The sequence below is a fragment of the Gopherus flavomarginatus genome, chromosome 2 (genome assembly GCF_025201925.1).
Source record: "Gopherus flavomarginatus isolate rGopFla2 chromosome 2, rGopFla2.mat.asm, whole genome shotgun sequence".
In the NCBI taxonomy this organism is placed as follows: Eukaryota; Metazoa; Chordata; order Testudines; family Testudinidae; genus Gopherus; species Gopherus flavomarginatus.
Genome location: NC_066618.1, coordinates 161,679,363 through 161,699,299, shown reverse-complemented (window position 1 = coordinate 161,699,299; position 19,937 = coordinate 161,679,363). Strand labels below are relative to the sequence as shown.

At 42.1% G+C, this 19,937-nt stretch overlaps 1 protein-coding gene across 7 annotated transcripts in view; it reads left to right on the top strand.

Annotated features, from left to right (window-relative positions):
- The first annotated feature begins 438 nt into the window (after positions 1-438).
- PPP3CC (protein phosphatase 3 catalytic subunit gamma) overlaps positions 439-19,937 on the top strand; it is a 57,199-nt gene continuing 37,700 nt past the window's right edge. For 2 of the 7 annotated variants that reach the window (XM_050940065.1, XM_050940063.1), the window contains exons 1-2: positions 439-639; positions 19,507-19,704. In XM_050940065.1, the coding sequence (XP_050796022.1) occupies positions 588-639; positions 19,507-19,704 (250 nt within the window). In that variant the 5' untranslated portion in view covers positions 439-587. The remainder of the gene's footprint in view (positions 640-19,506; positions 19,705-19,937) is intronic. The other 5 variants (XM_050940060.1, XM_050940059.1, XM_050940062.1 and 2 more) reach the window with 3 other exon arrangements.

Below are 19,937 nucleotides of genomic sequence, written 5' to 3'. Positions count from 1 at the left end.
CAGCCCCGGTGCCTGGGCTCAGGCTGCCTGCCTCCCGTCCTAGGCCGCAGCCCCCAAGCAAGGCCGGACCCCCATCACCTAGCAACACTGTTCATTCAAGATGGGGGGGAGGGGGAGGAAAGGGTTCCCCCGCAACTTGGTCACGTGACCTCGGAGGAGCGCCGTTCCTAAAGGCGCCTGAGGGAGACCATCAGCACAGGTGGCGACAATGCGCGTGCGCCAGGAAAGGACCGGGCGGGGTGGGGCGAGGAACAGCAGTTGGTGCATGCGCGTACAGAAGCACAGAGACGGTAGGTGGCGCCTGCGCACGAGAGGAAATGAGGGGTTTGGCGCCTGCGCCTTCTTTCCTCGCGAGGCGGAGGCAGGTTGGCGCCTGCGCACTAACGGTGTAGGCTCGGGGTGGGGGTGGGGAGAAGAAGAGCTCGGGAGGAGCCGCTGCCGCCGCCCGGACACCGAGCGGATCCGGATCCCTGCGCCGCTGCCGCCGTCGTCAGTGGGGCCTGCTCAGCCGCGGTCGGAGTCCCGGCTCCCCGGGGGAGGCCGCGGGGGGAGGGGCGGTCCGGGAGCCGACGCGGGGAGGCGGCACCATGACCGGGCGCGGCCACAACAAGCTGCCCACGACCGAGCGCATCGTGAAGGGTGAGGGGCCGGGGCGCTGCCGGGGTCGGAGCTGGGGGCCCCTCCCGTTCTCTGGTGACGGGAGACCGGGCTGGGGGGGCTGCCGCGCTGTGAGTACAGAGGAGAGGGGTCTGGGGGTTCCCGCTGTGCGGGCCCGTAGGGGGAGGGAGACTCTGGGGCGGTTGGGCGGGGCATCGTTGGGTGTGTGGGGCGGGGTTCTCGGGTGAGGTTTACTGCGCTTGGGAGGGGGCCCCGAGTGTGCGTGCGGGGACTGGGGGACCCTGCGGATCACTGTCTGGAGGGAGCAGGCGGGTGAGTGATGCAGGTTAGGGAGCTGTTTTTTCTTCACAGGTAAAGGAGGGGGAAGAGATCAGAGAGTTGGGATTTGTGCCCCCTTCCCCTTGGCAGGGGAGGCAGTGTGGGCACGTGGGCGACTCCACTTGCCCGTTTCCAGTCTGGGCATTCAGACTTACGGAGCCGAGCAGTGGCCAGTCCTGATATTCTTTCTGCTCCAAGAAGGGTGGAGATTTCCCCTTGTCTTTCTGAGCCCCTGATGTGCAGTGCACCTCATTTTTTTGCCTGCACATGAGTGTCTTCCTGAAGTCCTCCTGTTTTGACATGCTGTGCTTGGTGCACCCTATGCTGGGCACCTCCCATAGTAGATGCTATTTTAAAATTGCTGATGATGTTGGAAGCGGTTAACAGAGAGGAGGGCAACATATTAATTGAGAAGTTCCTGGATTAGTTGGAAGCTTGTACAATGTAGATCTAGATGCCCTAATTAATCTAATGCCATCTCTCATGCCCGTGTATTGGAGAACATCTATTTTATATGTTTACATTTTTGCTCAGCTGCCATCACTACTATACAATTGCACAGTTACAAAGGCTGCTGACTTTGGCATCTTAAATTGTTATAGGTTTCAGAGTAGCAGCCCTGTTAGTCTGTTTTCATAAAAAGAACAGGAGTACTTGTGGCACCTTAGAGACTAACAAATGGATTTTCCTGCTGATAACAGGTCATCTTAATTAATTAGCCTCTTAGATCTGGTATGGCATCTTCTCTGAATGTGTATATATATATACTCTTCTTATATGTTTCATTCTATGCATCCGATGAAGTGGGCTGTAGCCCACAAAAGCTTATGCTCAAATAAATGTGTTAGTCTCTAAGTTGCCACAAGTACTCCTGTTCTTTTTAAATTGTTATATTCAGTCACACTACCCTTAACCCATCTTGTTATAGGACTGAGATATGAACAGGAATATGTCAAATTTCACATGTATGGAGTCTCTGCTGACCATTTTGGTGCTTACACTGTCACCTCTACCTGCTACTCTAACCTGGGCCCAAATGAATTTTTATTTGTTGCGTTCAAGTGTTAATAGATGCTACTTGATACATAGACAAAGTGGAATGGGGTGGCAGCCTGGACCCTGAGGTTCCTGTGAGTTGCTTAGATGTTTAACATTCGGTCTTTTTTTGTGATTTTAGTTTAATATTACTGCTAGAAATGAGAGGGTCCTGTCAGTTCAGCTGTCTTCTATATTAACACTATCTTAGCTTACATTGTAGCTGAACCTTTGGACTTCTTTCTGTGAAATCCCATTAACAATTACGTGTACATTGTGGATGCACTGGATTGAATACATTTAATAGAGTAGCTTTGGGGGTTAGCCAGCAGTGTAATAATATCTAGAAAGCCAGAGTTTGGGAATGGCCTTTGATAATTAATCCTCAGCCAGGTGGAGCTCACACACATGTAGCGAGTTATTCACTGGAGCTTAAAGGGAGACAGTATGATCATTCACTACACAAATGCATGCTGACAGTATGTAGTGAAGCCTGGGGGATAGTCTCATAAGGAGGCTGCCCTATAGATAGAGTGCTGTGATTATGGATGTCATTCCCGAGGTAGACTATGTACCTTATTTGGACTGGCTTTGGATGTCTGGGGAGGAATTTCACCATCTATAAGGAAAAAAAAGGGGAGGGGGAATTTTTATTAAAAGGTGATTGCATTGTTTGTGGTATTTCATTTTAAACCTAAAGAGAAATAAGAGCTAATTTTGTTCAGTCACTGCATTGAAAAAGTCTCTACTGTTCTGTTGCATATTTTAATAATGCTTATCTTATAAACTTACATTTCCAAAGGGCTGTGAAAACATTAGCCTTAATTATGTTCAGTCATAAGCAAGTGGAAACATAGTTCCTCAAGTTTGTCTACTTACAGCTATTATTTTAAAGCAGCTCAGTTTTTTAATCTTGTGTTAGGCCCCCTTGTATTTCTGGTTCATCAGATATCACTGTTAAGCAGCTTGACATATAATCAAGTGAAGTCTGTTTTAACCAAACATCTTAATTTTCAAACACAGTTAATAGTTTAGACATGGCCAAAAGTAGGTCTCAATGGAAGCTGTCAGGACATTACTTGAAGCAAAATCACTCGGCTATTAAGATAGGTGTAGTTTTGCCTTTTAAAAATAAAAACTAAAAAGGCTTGGCATAGATCAAAAGCCTATGACATGTAATAAAACTTCAGAATGGTGGAATATGATACCTTTAGTCAGATGTGAGCCCTCTGAAATGAGCCTGCAAATAAAATTTCTCTACAGTCTCCTTATTAGCAGTCTCAGCAGTGAGGTTAAGAATTGAGTGGACCGTAGGAACTGACTTCCCTTCTCACGCCTATTGGTGGATCATCCGGGACAGAGGTGTGAAGCATGTTGTCAGGGAATAATGCTGTATACCGCTCCTCTGGGTAAACAGGGCATTGATCTGCAAAGAAGTAACTTGTAAAAATAGGCCTTCAGACATGTCTGTTATACAGTAACGGTTCCATTTCATTCTACATGAAGTATAAACTATCACCCTTGGCTGTAAAATAAATCCTCTGGAAAGTACTGGTGACAATGAGAGTAGCTATCTGCAGTGGGGATCCTGATTTTTTTTTCTTAACCAAAAGTTAAGTCCTGATGACTCAAGCGGACTGGAGAGAGCAACCTGCCTGCTGAGCTATGTTTGTTTGTCTTTATGAAGAATTCTTTAAAAAATCCTGATAGTGTTGTTTAAACACTTGGCCAGATCAAGGCAAAGAAACAAGAGCCTCATCTTAACTTGGTGACTTTTCAGGAAGAAGTAATGTCAGTGTGTTGGGATCCTGACTAATCACTATGAGGAACTGAATTGCTAAAATCTAGCATTTTCTCTTTTGGCTACAACTACCTTTTCATGTTTCTCAGTAATCAGCATAATAGCTTTATAATGTAATACTTTACACCTGTATAGTGCTTCTGGGTAGCCACTAATTTGCAACCTTTCTGTGAAATAAGAAAGCATATTCACTGTTTTACAGCTGGAGAAACTGAAGCACAGAGAAATGAAGTGACTTTCTTAAGGCCAAGCAGTGAATGATAGCTAATGCTGGGATTAGCATTTAGCAGTTCCTGCTTTGATCGAGACCACGTTGATAGATGTCTCCCGAATTGTTTTTTCGGGTTAAGATTGAGTTTATCACCTTTCAGAACTCTCTGTGTGCTCCTCTCTCTCAAACACTTAAACTTTGTCAGTCTCATAGCTGCATACCCATCTTATTTGTATTAAGGGAACAGCATAAGAGGGGGTGAGTTTAAAAGCCCTCAGCTTTTCTTTGCTAGTGTTTGACCTGCAGCTCTGACAATTCACCCAACAAGTTCATCATAAGAACATTTAGTTCTCAAGATAAAACTTTTTTCCTTCTTGTTTCAGGAGTCTAGTTCTTGGTTTGGGTTTTCCAAATGTGAGTTAGATCTCAAGACCTATGGCAGCATGCCATTGAGGAGTTAGCCAAGACAGTAAACAGCAAGTCTAGGAAAGAAGGACTCTTAATAAGAGGTAGCCAAAACTTGGAGATTTCAGTATTTATGGAAATGGAAGACACTGCATGCTGGTCAAGGTGATGCCTTAACAGAATGCTTGTTCAACTCAGATGAGGCATAGTTTTTGAGTGGAATATAAATGCATAAAAGGTGGCTCATGTCACTCTCTTTGTGCATGCCGTGTTCTATATATCATTTGTGGCGTAGGCAACTCTTAGTATAGAGGTCTGATTATGCAGTCCATATTCAGGCAACAAAGAATCCTGTGGCACCTTATAGAGTAACAGATGTTTTGGAGTATGAGCTTTCGTGGGTGAATACCCTCTTCCTCGGGTCAGGCAAAACTCCCAATGACTTCAATGAGAGCTTTACCACTGAGTGAGATCTGTAGGGTTGATGCTAATTTGATATATTCTGCTTTTCTGTGGCTTTGAAGGGGTTCCTTCAGATTGTGACAAGGCAAATCAAGATGAAGCTAGAAAATTTGCTGCTTTGCCTTGCTAAGTCAGAACTGTTCTTGAGACCTTGCACTTCATAAAAAGTTGTGGTTTTAAAATATATACCTTGTTAACATACAGTATTCTCATTTTGAAGTTGAATATATTTCTCCCCCATCTGAGGTACTCACAGATGCTGTACAGCTATTTCATAACACAACACATGGATAAAAATATCAAACAAATACTAGCCTAAAACTGCATACACTGGGAATGGGAATCTTATAAGGAGGCATAGAGATGAACCTTAATATGAGGGAAATGTGTATTAAAAGAAATATATGTTTGAGGGTCTTCATAATAGCTGCCATAATATTTCATGTTCTCTCTTGTGAGATTGGTTTATCTTGTCTAATGTTGTAATATTATAACTGAGAATTAATTTATGAAACACTTGGTGGGGGGGGAAGAGCTATAGATAGTGGTTAAAAGTAGGAACAAAGGGTGCATACTTGTTTGGGGGACAATGGGAGCTTTCTCAAACATTGGGAGCACCAAGCTAAAAGTGCCAGTGCCAGCTGACTTAAGAAATCTCAGTGAGATCCCTAAAAGCCAGGTGGTGTCACAGCGCAAGTACTCATCTGGACAAGGCTCCAGGTCTTCAGCATAGACATGGTTATACCATTAAGGGCTATAGAAATCTGGAGATCTCACTGAATATTCCTTAATTATTAACTGATCTCTTATGCCCCACAGACATGTCTTAGCACAGGTGGTCTTAATTTGATGTGGTTTGAGAAGGGACAGCTTGCAGCCTGGGCTTGGATTGTCTGCTGCAGAATTCATGCTAATGCTGTCAGGTCATGTGACGATACATCTAAAAATGCAACAGAAATCAAATGCATTGCAGATCGTGGCACTCTGACTAATACCTTATGGGAGAGTGGAAGATTAAACTATAATGTGCATCTGGTATTAAATGTCTCCTGCCCCGTCCTGTATATTAGCCGTGGCACCACTAGTTCATGTGTCCAGCAATCTTTGTATTATGGACCTGGCTGGAGCAAGTGCCCTAAACCAGGTCTTGGTAGCTAAAAATATGACAGCTCTCTCTTGTCATTATGCTATTCTCTGATTTATCTGCATTTTAGCAGAGGTGTCTGTGCTGCTACCAAAGACTAAAATGTGATAGCAAAGATAGAAAATCATTGATGAGGCTTTGTGAAAATATAAAAGGCTGGGGTGCATTTGTATTTCTTTGGAGAACCACATATGAAGTGTCAGAATGGTGCAACAACATGGAAAGGAGGGGGGGAATCTCATGTGTAAATGACAAGAGTTGCTGTTAATTTGTGAATCCTCTGTATATAATGTGATTTTTCTCTATTCCTATTATCTGGATATTCTTCTGTGAAAGGTTAACTCCGTTCTTCATATTAAGGTCTGTACCTGCTGCTCAGAAGCCCAATTCTCTAGCAGTCAGAACAAATGAGTTCAAATCAGCCAGGTATCTTGATGAAATAAAAATGCTTAGTATTTTTCATTTAATAAAAAAAGAGAGACATGACTCGAATCTACCACTTCCAGCTGTAATATCGTTTTCAGTGTTTAGCTCGTTTTATGGTTAGAAAATGAAGGAAGGCTGCTTGCTTAGGAATTGAGTCTGCAGGAAGTAGGGCAGGGTGCCGGCTTAAAATAGTAATGAAGGCTGGCCTGTTTGTGATGAACAGAGCTATTTAGGTAAATCCTGGAGTCCCAGTGGAGGCAGAGCCACACATTAATCTCAAGATATTAGCTTGTAGACCAGTAATTGTCTGAGTTTATCTCTGACAACTCTTTATTGGTTTTCAGGCATCTCCTGTTACGCTTCTGTACAGATTGCCTTGCGATGCCGGTTATGTTTACCAGCTGTACAGTGTGTTAATGGGTTTAGACATTAGTAAGCAGTTTGAAGCAAGGGAGTGGGCTATGTGAAAGCAGCAGTGTTAATATATAAAACTCAGCAGTAAAGCTCTTCTTCAAGACTGGTCTCTTGGCCTGCAGTACTGAGCTGGGTTGGAGTCCTGGGTCAGGAGTACAATGAAAGCTTATGGAGAACAGAATGATTTCTGTTTGATGGTATTGGTGGGCTCCACAGGGAGGTCAGTCTCTGACTAGAAGGCTGATGGGCTGACAGGATGAAAAACAGAGTTGGGAAGAAAATGGGATGCATAAAGAAAGTCCTCATGGATATGGCAGACCCCAGCAGGGATAGGAGAATGAAATCCTGTTCGGCTCTTTTTTTTTTTTTATTTTAAAGACTTAATTTGCAGAGAGTAGTAGTGTTGTGCTATCTGGACTGCACTCCTGACTTCAAACCTCCAATCTCTGAAGAGGAAGTCTCACTGGCTTCTCTAGCAGCAGCATCTCCAGCTATGAAGCTATAGTAGGTTCTTGCTATGTTCCCATTAGTAGCAGAGGTAGATGTGAGTGTTTTGAGTAATATGACCTCTTCCAGCTGGGAACCTGGATATGTTACTTATGTGAGACTCCTAGGTTTTATTTATGAGATCCAGAAATCTAAATCCAGCTCTTCACTGTTGATTTTTTGGGGGGGTGGAGGTAAATACCTTCTGGCTTCTGCAAGAGCAATGGTGATGGTTTCTGAGACTTAAATTTCAAAACACTTTCTCTGCCCCCACCCCAAGCTGAGCAGGACCAGGTGAGGTAGATAATGCAGTGTTCGTTCCCATAGCCAGCTACAGAAGGCTTTCCATTTTGTAAGCAGGTGAGGGATGGTGATCACACATAAAATGGCTTTAAAATGAGTAATAAGATTTTTCAGCTTATAAAATTGCAGTGTTCAGATTTGTAACCTGAAGATTTCCTAGAGCATGGCCTATAATAAAGATATAAAGAAGAATTTTCTTTCTGGTGATAGTTGTAGGTTTCTTTGAATGATTACTGTAAAGTGACTTAACTTTTTACCTATGTTCACACCTGTAGGATTAATTTTATGGTACTTACCAGGTTTTATAATTTATTTATGAATAAGGCTGTAAGAAAGTCATGATTTTTTTGGTTCAAAAGCTGTTGCCACGGTTTGTGAAAGCTGTGGCTTTGGTGCAGGGCCAAATGTGAGTGTGTCAGGTTGCAGTGCCATTCACTCAGTTGGCCTAATTCTCCTCCTTCCTACCCCACCCCCACCCCCACCCTGTCATGACAGAGGGGCAGCTGGGCCAACTCTGAGTGAGTGGCTCTGCACCCCTGTAAGTGGATGGCATGACAGAGAGAGAGCCAGACCAAATTTGAGTGAGTGGCATTGTGACCGATGCATGTGATCGCGGTGCTACTTAAATTTGTGGGAACTACAGGGAGATGTGATGTGTGTTCAAAGTTTCTGTTTCTGCAACAAAATCACAGCCTGTGATTTTCTTACAGACTTATTTAAGAATCTTTTGATATTCCACCCCATTGTAACATAACTCCTCTTAAAGTGGTGATTGAATTTAGGTGATCTTATAAAGGGGTTTGCTCCTCCTTAGCTTTATACGCTGCTTGCAGGTGAACTGCTCCTGTTGAGCTCTAATATAGGCTAACTGAAGGGTTAGGTTTTATAATACTGTGTATTGCAACATCTTTCCTACAAACTGTCACAGTGATTACAAGACGTTGCCTGAGTGCAGATGACCAGGAGCAGTGGAGTAAAGATGCCGTACAGTGATTTAGAATCTGTTTGTAACCAGAACTTACCTAAGTGTAAACAGAGCTTACGTTGAAGTATTCAGCCATATGGTGAGTATTGGAAGGAAGAAAAATTGAGGAATCCACGATTATAACTGTGTGACTTGGTAACTTTTCTGCAGTCGATAATGCAAGTAATTGAAATCTTTTCTATTGGTAGTGATCGTCTCTGGCTCAGTATAATGCAACACTTTGGTCAAAGGCCTGCTGGCTGGGCTCTGCATGTCTGTGTCACAGTTAGCAGTGGAATCCGATGAAAGTGTTTGTGGACGTTACTTTGTTTAGGTTTCCCATATGGAACAGGTCAGCTTATGCCTAGAAAGCTGGCTTGAGTCTGATCTTAAAAGTACACTATGTACAAAATCATGTTCACTTAAAGTAGGTTTAAAACTAGAGCCAACCCCTCAATCTCCCCCTACATGCTGCTGATAGCGTCAGATTTACATTTACCAGCAGGTGGGGAATTTGTTTTTGACACACAGACCCTACTGTTTTTGTATTAATGATCTATTAGTGGATGAGCTGTCAGCTTGCTAACCTTGTGAAAACAGGTGGCGAATTTCCCTGTCTGCTGACATCTAGGAATCCCCTCTCCTCTCCTTTGGTTAGCTCACTTTTTTTAAGTAGCTGCAGCTGTTTGCTGTGGACCTCATGCCTTTTTTTTTTTTTTTCCCAAGCTTAGTGATGACCCTCAAGTCAGCTGAGGAAATCATCCAATCTGATGGAGCTGATGAAAGCAAGATGACAAATCTGATGCTGAGTGGCATACTGTTGAGTGACTGTTTGATAGTAATATGTGTATTTTTAACTGCTGAAAAGTCTGTAGAGCCTCAGTGTCTCAAAGATTTTTCAGGCCAGTTTTCAGGGCTTATCTGCTCTCTTTCTCTATGGCAGTTAGCAGTATGAGATTGTAGTTCAGACTCCTTATGTTACTGAACCATCAGAGTACTGAGTCAGAACAAAGTAAGTAATGGTCCCTGCCCCAACAAGCTTAAAATCCAAGACAAACCAAGGACAGCAGATCAGTCACTCAGCTTTGGCTCGTTAGGAGCTGGAACTATTGCATAGCAATGCAGACACTTTAAAACTAAATTCAGCTTTCCCAGGCAAGTAGAATATTGGTGTCTTAATCATCAATGGGAAAGGTGGGCAAATAGATTTAGTATACCAGTGGATAAAGTTTTGTAACTGTCTTGCAGAAACTGAAGTAAAATAGGGCTTCTGCAGTAGAAGGCTAGCACTGGTGGGCTTCCCAGAAAACATGTGTCATTAATTTGGGTCTCAGCTGCAGCTGAGATGTTCAGCTTGGTTTGCTGGGAAATCCCATTGACAGGAAATGAATCCATGCATGAAGAGTTAATTTACATAATGAAAGTTTTGTAACTGCTCTTCTTGCTATGAGCTGGATGGCTGATGCATAGCTGCAGTCTTAAGTTGCCTCTGTTTTAATTAGTACTCCTATTTCAAATCTGATGGCACTCTTGTGAAACCATAGAAAAGGGGAGCAACATGCCCCTCTGTGTGTGCGGAGAGTTTTATAACAAATTCCATTAAACTGAGAGGTGAGAAATGGCAGAGTTCTGCGCTGTCTTAGACTTAGTGTGCATTGGAAAAATTTTCCCAGCATAGCTATACCAACAAACGTCCCCAGTGTAGATGCAGTTTATCTTGGCTAAAGCACTTAATTGCATCTACTTGAGGTAATTTGCCAAAATAAAAATGTAGTGTGAGTGTCGAGGGGAAATCTCACCCCTCACTGACAATCATGTGCCAGCAGAAGTTTCTAGTTGCAGACCTGGCTTCAGAGCAGTAGCTGGAAGGTTAGGCTGTGTTGTATATTGCTTCCAAACTGTTCTTGTGGACTCAGATTTAGTTGCTTTTATTTTTTAACCGCCTTGTATTTACCAGTAGGTCCTGCCACAGGGTGGGAAGGGCTGTGGCGTCCACTTTCAAAAGGAGCTTTAAAAGTGATTACTCTCTTGGCATGTTTATTTGCATTTTGAAACATGCAAGTGTAACTTGATTATTGGAATTAGATGCATGTGGCTTGTAAATTGCCATTTAGGGCTAAATTCTGTTGGAACAGAAAGACGAACTTGGCCCCAGAGGTTGAGCATTGCTCCCTTATTGGAATGCAGTTGATAAGTGATGTAGTGGTGGACTTCAGGTTCTCATTTCTAAAGGGAACATTTCAGTTCAATGGTATATCTGTGTGACTTTAAGTTAGTATTGTGATAACTTACTATGTTTCCTTCTTTCCCCATGGAAAAAATTGTTCAACTTTAATATGAATGATTTTTTTAAATATTATGTAGATTGTTTAGGATTTATTACAGGCAGCTGTTTTTATCTTAATTTCAGAAGAAATGATCTAGTTCAGTATGAAGGGTAGGGTAAGCTTTCTGAATCTGTTCCACAGAAAGGATTAATTTTCATTCAGAAAATATAGCTGTCTTAGACCAGTTTCATATTAGATCAAAATTTCTGGTGAGTCCTAAAATTACTCCTAGGAAATCAGGTGCTTAAACACTCCTAATCTATTTGGGTTAGTCACTGTTCATTAAAAAAATGAAGTATGCTGTAAAAACAGGGAAGGAGGGTAAGATATCCAGAGTCTGAAATTCAGCATATCATCGTTAAGAGACATGGAAAGTGAATCAAGGGACTGTCCTAGGCACTTTGGCTGTCTGAAACAGTAAATACCCACATGACGACCATTGGCTTGACTTTCAAGGTGTTGAGAACTTGTAGCTCTTCTGCTGGATTTGTGGATGTTCTGAAATTCAGGCACCACATTCATACAAGAAAAGGAAAATTACAATCTACAGGGGAGATAGAAGAATCTGCAAAAGTTTAGGGGTTTAGGAACAAAGAGCAATAAAGTGGTGTAATAATAAGCATTTACATAGTGATTGTGTCAACTCTGCAAGGTAGATGCTCGTTTTATTAAGTGGCCTGCCCAAGCAAGGCATAAATTGAGTTTGGATTAATAGGATCAAACATTAACGGAGCAAGTTATGTTCTGGGGTGGGTTACAGGTTAGAGGAGCTGTACTTTGCTTCATGTTGTGATTATTTAGTTTCCATGGTGTTTGTTTAGCTGAAGTGGTAATTCTGCTGAGGCACATCAATATCCCTACTTGTGCCAGAGTTGCTTTAAACTGAATAATGGCAAAGATTATTTGTCTGGGTTGATCCAGGCTTCAGAAAGTTAGGGTGAAACACAGATCTGTTCCTGCAGATGCTTCACTTCACCTTAGTCCGAGGGAACATCACATAGCTCAAGATGGGGCTCTAGGAATGAAGAGATCCTGGGGTTGTATGACCAGAGATTTCTGCAGATGATCATTTCAAGAAGAAAACTCTAGCTATAAATATACTGGGGAACTAACAGCAGGTTTGAATTTGCTGAATTCACTCAAATGTTAAAGGTCAGACTGGGTTCAACCCATTTGTGGTTTCGGTCTGGGGAAAACTTAAGAAACCTAACTTGGTTTCCTGTTTACATTGTACACCTGTAGCAGTTATCCATATTACAGGAATAGTTTTTTTTTAATATTATGGCAAGCCTCTGCCTGCTATTTAATGTTTACAGCTCTGGTTGTAAAGAAAACTTCATGCTAGGTCTCTTCCACTTTACAGCCTCTAGTTTTAAATGTGATTTCCCCCCCCCCCAACCCTGCAAATTTCCACCTTTAAACTTTCATAGTGGTTCTGTCAGATCTTGCAGGTGAAGCAGGGTTGGGTTAGACCTAGGTGCTGCGGGAAGCTTGTGTTGAAGATTTAATATGTGGTATTCTTCCTTCTGAGTCAGTATAGGCCCAATGCCCCAGCATATTGCTAAGGACAACATATTATTTATTCTAGGACCTACTAACTGCTGGAGCTGCTATTAACTGGGGTATAAAAACTGAGGTACTGATGACTTGTTAAAAATTCCATAGCATTCTTTTCATGCGTCTTAGAGGTGTCAACCCAAGAGTTCTGCCCAGATTCCATCTGGAGGGATTACATGATGCCTACCTATCATTCTCCTAGCAGTTTAACTTGGATTCAGTATTCACTATATCTGTTCATTTCCTATCTCTCAGTTATGTACTTGGTTTGAACTGTTTCTAAAATGCTCTAAGGTCTTGAGATGAAAGGTGCTGTAGAAGGGTAAATTAGTAAGTTCTTCATGTGTGTGGTGATGGAAGTTTGCGATGTAACACAGGCTGTAGGAAGATCTTGTAATGGTGCCATGGAATAAAGAGAAATAGTGAAACAGATTGACTCGACTATTGCTGTGGCTGTATAAAGATGCCATCCATTGCTTGTGATCCAAGTATTTGTTCCCTGTTAATTACTGTTACAGCTTTACGCATTGCTGAAGCTTTAACCTTCTGTGAACACAGAATGGCACACTTGTTACCTTTCATCACTGAGCCAGGTGATTTGTTCAGACCGAGTCAATTGATTGTGAAGCAATAGTCTGTTTAAACCCTAAAAATATGCAATCAGCTCTGTTGAGTAGAAGAATGTTAGGTAACAAATGGACAAAAAGAGAAGATCTCAGGAAATATAGGATTGCAATATTTTGTAATAGAAAATGCCAGAGGCCTGACATTCATGCTATTCATAATTTAACACTGGAGAGAGTTTCTTGTAACCCTTTAAAAGGTTTTACAGAACTGAATCCAGTGCAGTATTTTTATTGTCAATGTTCCTACTTTGGGCATCTGGGTCTGATCTTGGCAATAATTAGACCTCTGTGACATGGTGATATGAGAGAGTTTGTTTCCATTTTCATGGCATGGATCTGTTCTTTTTGAAGGTGTGGATTACTTAACTCTGATCTTGTTTAACGTTTGTTACTAGCATGATTTTTTTGACCAGTGATGAGCATGTTTTTATGAACACATTAACCACAGTGTTATAAAACTATGGTACAGATGGCATTGCCTAACCCAGTCTATGCTCGAGAAGACTATTACCATGTTTAATAGATGTGTAGCGTTAGTGCAGCTGTAACAGTATTATGAACGTTTTAAACCGTAACGTAGAAAAAGTGCAGGCCTTCTACATAAGGGAGCATGAAGATTTGGCAGTGCCAGAGTGACTTTTTTGTAGGTGGGTTGGTTCTACACTTGAGCTGCCTGATATCTGGTTTTGCAGTGTTTCAGCAAAGTGGCTTTTATGTTATGAATTGTCAAACTGTTAGCTGATTGTCAAACTTTTTAGATGTCTAGTTGCAAAGTGGTGGAAAGTGTGAAATATTTGGAAGCTGTTAGTACCTAAATCTATTTAGATAGATCTAAAGGAGGCTCTTTCAAGCTAACATTTGTCTGAGTGTAGAAATGACAGTCTAGCCAAAACCTACTGTGACTTGGACCAAGATGAAACCCTATCTGAAAGGTACGGTTCTTGTCAGAACTGTGTTAACTGTTCCTTCAGAATGCTTGAAATACCCCCTCCCCCCCCACCCCCGGAAGGCTTTTGGCCATCTGTTGAACTAACCAACTGTAATTCCTCCACCCATCTGACTAGAAACAGTGAATGACTTTTCAGGTATGCTTCCATATTGGGTTCAAGACTTGCAGCGTAATCTCTCTGATGTTCACTGCTGAGCAATACTGTCATTTTAATCCTGAGCTGCTGCTTTTGACTGGAAGACTTGGAGGGTTTGAAATGTAAAATCTGTCTTCTCTGTCTGGTTCTGTCCATCAGAATCATTAATGGTTGGTACAGACTAATTTGTTCTCAAGCCCTCCATCATTTTAGGCAAATGCTTATTATTCCTTTTTCAGTAATGAGTATTGGTTGTTATTTTGTACAATTGTCCGAGAAATGGTAATATGAGAGAGTTTGTTTCCATTTTCATGGCATGGATCTGTTCTTTTTGAAGGTGTGGATTACTTAACTCTGATCTTGTTTAATGTTTGTTACTAGCATGATTTCTTTGACCAGTGATGAGCATGTTTTTATGAACACATTAACCACAGTGTTATAAAACTATGGTACAGATGGCATTGCCTAACCCAGTCTATGCTCGAGAAGACTATTACCATGTTTAATAGATGTGTAGCATTAGTGCAGCTGTAACAGTATTATGAACGTTTTAAACCGTAACGTAGAAATAGTGCAGGCCTTCTACATAAGGGAGCATGGAGATTTGGCAGTGGCAGAGTGACTTTTTTGTAGGTGAGTTGGTTCTACACTTGAGCTGCCTGATATCTGGTTTTGCAGTGTTTCAGCAAAGTGGCTTTTTGTCAGGTTGTCATTCTGTAAATAGCCTTTTGCCATATTCAGCCTCTTAGTTTGCAGGCTAAGAATACCTACAGTTGGTGTGTACACCTGGACTTGTAAATATAGAGCATGTTAATTTAACCAAACATCCATTCTTGCACTGCAGTATGGCAAGGATATTGCCATCCTCTTTCTTTTACTGAACTCCTTGAAACACGACTGACCCCTTAATCCATTTTAGATTGTGGATGTTTATATCTCAGAGTTCACGTGTGCTTGTGTCCCTTTGTCATTGCATGGCAGTTGGTATAAAATGTGTGCTGTTTTGCTAACCATGAATTCTAATATATTACTCATTATACTGGGTGTGTATGGTGTTCGCAAAATCATAAGCTCCTGCCACAAGGATTTTGTAGTCTAAATTAGATTTGACACAGGACATGACGGTAAACAAAAGGAGTGGGCGTGAGGATCTTAGTGAATGATCATGAGAAGTTCAATGTTATGTACACCTTTCACCGTCTTTGAACTTTCTTAAACTTAGTATTTATGGGTGGTGTCTTGGGAGCCTCGTGTCAGATCAGTTTAGTACTCCTCATCTTCAGAGTACTTTGATAGTCTGTAACGATCCTTCTCATTCCCCAGATGCGGTAGGTAAGTATTTACACCTTTTACAGATGAGGAAGGATGAAGCCCAGAGAGAAATGGAGAACCCCATGGTGTGAGATGATGGCAGAGCCAGGGCTTGTGCCCAGCTCTTATAGCTCCCAGTCTCTTGATCTAACCACTAGATGAAGCAGTCTGTACCCTTTGCAAACTAAAGGTAGGATTGAAAAGAAACTTCCTCCACAGCACCTTCTTACAGTATTGACCATTTCAATGGGGTTGAGTGCAAATGAGGGCAAAAATCTATAAAGGTGAAAATTAGTCCATGGGATAATTACTTGCACTGAGTTGTTTAAAGTCTTTGTACAAGTTATGCTGGCTAACAGGATTATTTGCTTTGGCAATACTGATTACTTAAGTGCTCATCCTTATCATTTACTGTGTGTAGGAGACATAATCATTGCTTAATAATATTGGGTGGGTTTTGGTTTTGTTAGAGCCTCTGATCTTGACCCTCTGTCTACCTGGGAGGATTTTTCATCTGTCTTCCTTGTGGACTCTGGCATATTTGGTCCTTTCCCAGGTATCACAACATGCTTAACTACTATTCCAGCACCTTACTACAGTACTGGCTTAAAGAACAGAGAACACTATTTTTGACTTGGTCTGTAGGAAGTGAAGTGAGGAGTATATTCCCATATACAGTAAGAGATGCAGTAGTAATTGACGCAAATTGTCCTCCTTGGTGTATGTGTGCAGCACCCATTCCTCTAGGGTCACTGCAGAGCGGTGGACAAATTGGCAGAGCAGAAAAGAAGTTGATCACGGATATCTGATTTCATCTGGGAGTTCACAGTCACATAAAGATAGCAGTGAAACTTACATAAAAGTTATTGACTGCTCACATCAATGTATTGGCACAAATAATCCTCATTTTATCTTGCATAAGACTCTACTTACTAAGACTCCTGGGAAATGGCAAGGCAGAATTTGCCAGAAGTTTTTCCTGGATTGTTTCTGAATTGTGGATGGGCACTGCCTCTTCTGTGGTCACATACCTTTTTCATTAAACATGCTATCCTAAATTCTGTGGTCTGACGTTTTCTTAAGAGCTTTAAATGATTAAGGTGATGTTAGAGTTACTGGCCATCTTGAAGACTTGAGGAAGCAGTCACGTGGTATATTGGCTGCATTAAAATAATTCCTGATTTACCTTGAATTTTCTTCTTTCCCTTACAAGTCATTTGACTTTCAAATTCTATGAGCCTGCCATAAGGCAGAGCTGGCAGGTGGTAGGACAAATGTGGAGTTCCATACAAGAATTTGCTTTTAATATGATTGGAGCTTTCAGACACTACTGTAACTAATCAATCAGGATGGGGCCCTAGCATGCTGGGTGCTGCACACAGACTTGTACTCCACTCATTGGTGTCTCTCTCTCTCCTTCCTTCCCTCCCCTGCATCCAAGCCTACCCAGCTGCCAAATCCTGCAGTTTCTTTCTGACAGTGAGTAAAGTCGTGTCACGTTATTCCAGTCATGGAGTGCTGGACTGGGTCTCCTTTCATTATATCCAATCTTGTTCTTCTGTCCTACATTCCACATTATTTGGAAAATAATGTTTGGCTTTTTAGACACTCTCTGGATATGCCTACACTGCAATTATACACCCTTGGCTGGCCCATGCCAGTTGACTCGGGCTTGCAGGGCTCAGGCTAAGAGTCCCAGAGCCTTGGCTCTGGCCCCAGCCTGAACGTCTACACTGCAATTAGACAGCCCCTTAGCCAGAGTCAGCTGGCAGAGAGTAGCCGCAGGATTTTAATTGCATTGTAGACATACCCTCTGGTACAAACTTGCTATCTTTCTCTCTGCCCATAGGTTTCCAAACTAAGGGCAGGTATACACTATGGGGGGAAGTCAATCTAAGCTACACAATTTGAGTTACGTTAGTAGCGTAACTCAAGTTCGCAGGGTTCCCACTATGCTATGTTAAGAGGAGATGCTATCCTGTTGACTCCCCTTACTCTTCCCATTCTGGTGGAGTACTGGAGTCAATGGGAGAGCGATTTGCAGTTGATTTAGTGGGTTTTCACTCAAGGCTTATCTCCACTTCCATCATAAGTTTGGACCAGTCCTAAGGAGTTACTGTATTTGCACTTAAGAGAAATCAGTTACATTCCTGTTAGTTACTGTATTGTTTGATAAGCAACCTTACCATGCCTATAAATTCAACAGTTTGGCGTACTGAATGTCTGTCTTTGGTGATTGCTAGGGATGTCAACTTCATTTGCATTTCAGTAATATTTTTGTGTTGCATCTGGTTTAGAGTTAAGAGCAAATCCATTTTCCCAGCACATGGTCATAATATTGAAGTTGGAGATGGGAAAGATCTGATACCTTAACTAGTCAGAGTTGGGATTGTATGCTGTGATGCTTGGAGATGCAAGCCATGCAGGCACACCCAGGGGTGGGAGTGACTAAGGTGTCTTTAAGCCACTTTTATGCCATCAGGATTCCAGGGGCAGTCCCCAACTGCTTGTAGAAAGCAGTGCTACCACAGTCTCCACAGAGATGTGCACTATGGCCCTGTCCCCGATGTTACAGCTGATGAGGGATCTGCCTAAACAGTTCGTGCACCTCAGGAATTTTCCCTGACGAGTTAAGGGTTTTTTCCTGTCAATTTATACTCTCAGTAGTGTGTGGTGTCCCGGGGGAGTCCCTAGAAATAGAATTCCTCCTAATATATCTGTGCCTTAGCCTCTTCTTCCCAATGCAGAATTGTTCCCTGTGGAGTGTTTCCTAGTAGTGCTTTATCTTGAGCATTTAGATACTGCAGTGATGAGGGCTGTAGGAGAAAAGCCGAAGCTAGATGGTTGAAAAGATACATGGTTATTTAAGATGTTTCTAAAAGGAAATGGATTCAGGGCCCAAGATCATCTCTGCACCACATCTTTGTGATAAGAGAGGCAAATAGCTACAAGCAAGTCACAGTGTATGTTGGCACCACCTTTAGCTGGGGGACATGCTTTTACGTCTACTTGACAGGATTTTACCTTTAGTCTCCCTTTCTTGCTGTTTCTAGAGCACCCACAACATTCAGTCTTTCTGGAGGTCATTTTTCAGAAATAGAAACACTGTATCCTTGAAATACTGTGCAAGGGTCTTTTTTTTATTTTTATTTTTAATTTATCCTGACCTGAGTGATGGCAAGGGGGAATCTTAATTTGATCACCTCTAACAAATCATTAGAAATTTTTCTTCCAAATTTCAAATACTTCCCTTCTGCTGGAAGCCTCTAACAAATAACACAATTCTCTTTCATGAAAGTATAGTGGCTTTTGACGTGTCACACTGCTTAACTTTTACCATGTTAAAGAAGGTATCTCAAAGATATGCTTAGATACTGAAGTGATGGGTGCATTAGAATATTTACAATAAATGAATACAGGGTATCGACATGACTAGCCAAGTGCTACCCAGAGCTGAGCCTGTATGGGTCACACTTAAAATAGTGCATGTGCTGAATAAAGTGTAAAGTTATTGTAATGGTGAAAGCAACTTCCTGATAAGCTATGCAGATTGAGCCACAAGCACTAGTGCTCGTCCCCTAAGCTCCAGATAACCAACACTTGTTCATAGAGAACAGCAATCAAGTATGTTTGGTTAGTTATTCTGCTGCTATACAATATTTGCACCCATAACCTATCCCTTCTACAACAGTGTTATGGTAGTGGTTTCCCTCTCTGAAGGCAGGAAGTGCTTTAGTCCCACATCAACTGTAGTTTTGCACCCCTTTCACCTGCCCCAGATACACAGATAATATTTTGCATGGCTGTATATGGTGGTTTTTAATGTGAGGCTGCCTGTTAACTGGGTTGGAAGCATAACTTTGATGTTGTTGCATTTGAGAAGACAAATGTGTATTGAAACAGATGCTTGTGACGGTTCATGTCTGAGTGCTGGACGGAAGTCTAATGCTGAAATGTGAGTATGAGTCCCTTTAAAGAGACACATTGCTAATATCTTTGCTTCTGTTTTCTAGCTGTCCCATTTCCTCCCACGCAGCGGCTCACACTGAAGGAAGTGTTTGAGGATGGAAAGCCCAGGCTTGATGTCTTGAAAAGCCACTTGGTGAAGGAAGGGCGGCTAGAAGAGGATGCAGCATTGAAGATAATCAATGATGGGGCTGCCATTCTGAGGCATGAGAAGACAATGATTGAAGTAGAGGCTCCAATCACAGGTCAGAGAAAGCTTTCTGAAGCTGAAGTCACATATAAGGGCTGTCTAGAATTGCAAGCCGCCAAAAATAGCAGATCTGCTGCTGCGTGTCCTTTCCATCATTGTTCAGGCAGTAGAGGCAGCTTTTTGGTAGCATGGATAAAGTTTTCATGGAAGCTAGATATAATGCCACAGTAGCTTAGGTAAAAGTGAAGCCATGCTCCCAGTTGCTGCTATGACCTTTCCCTTGTTAGC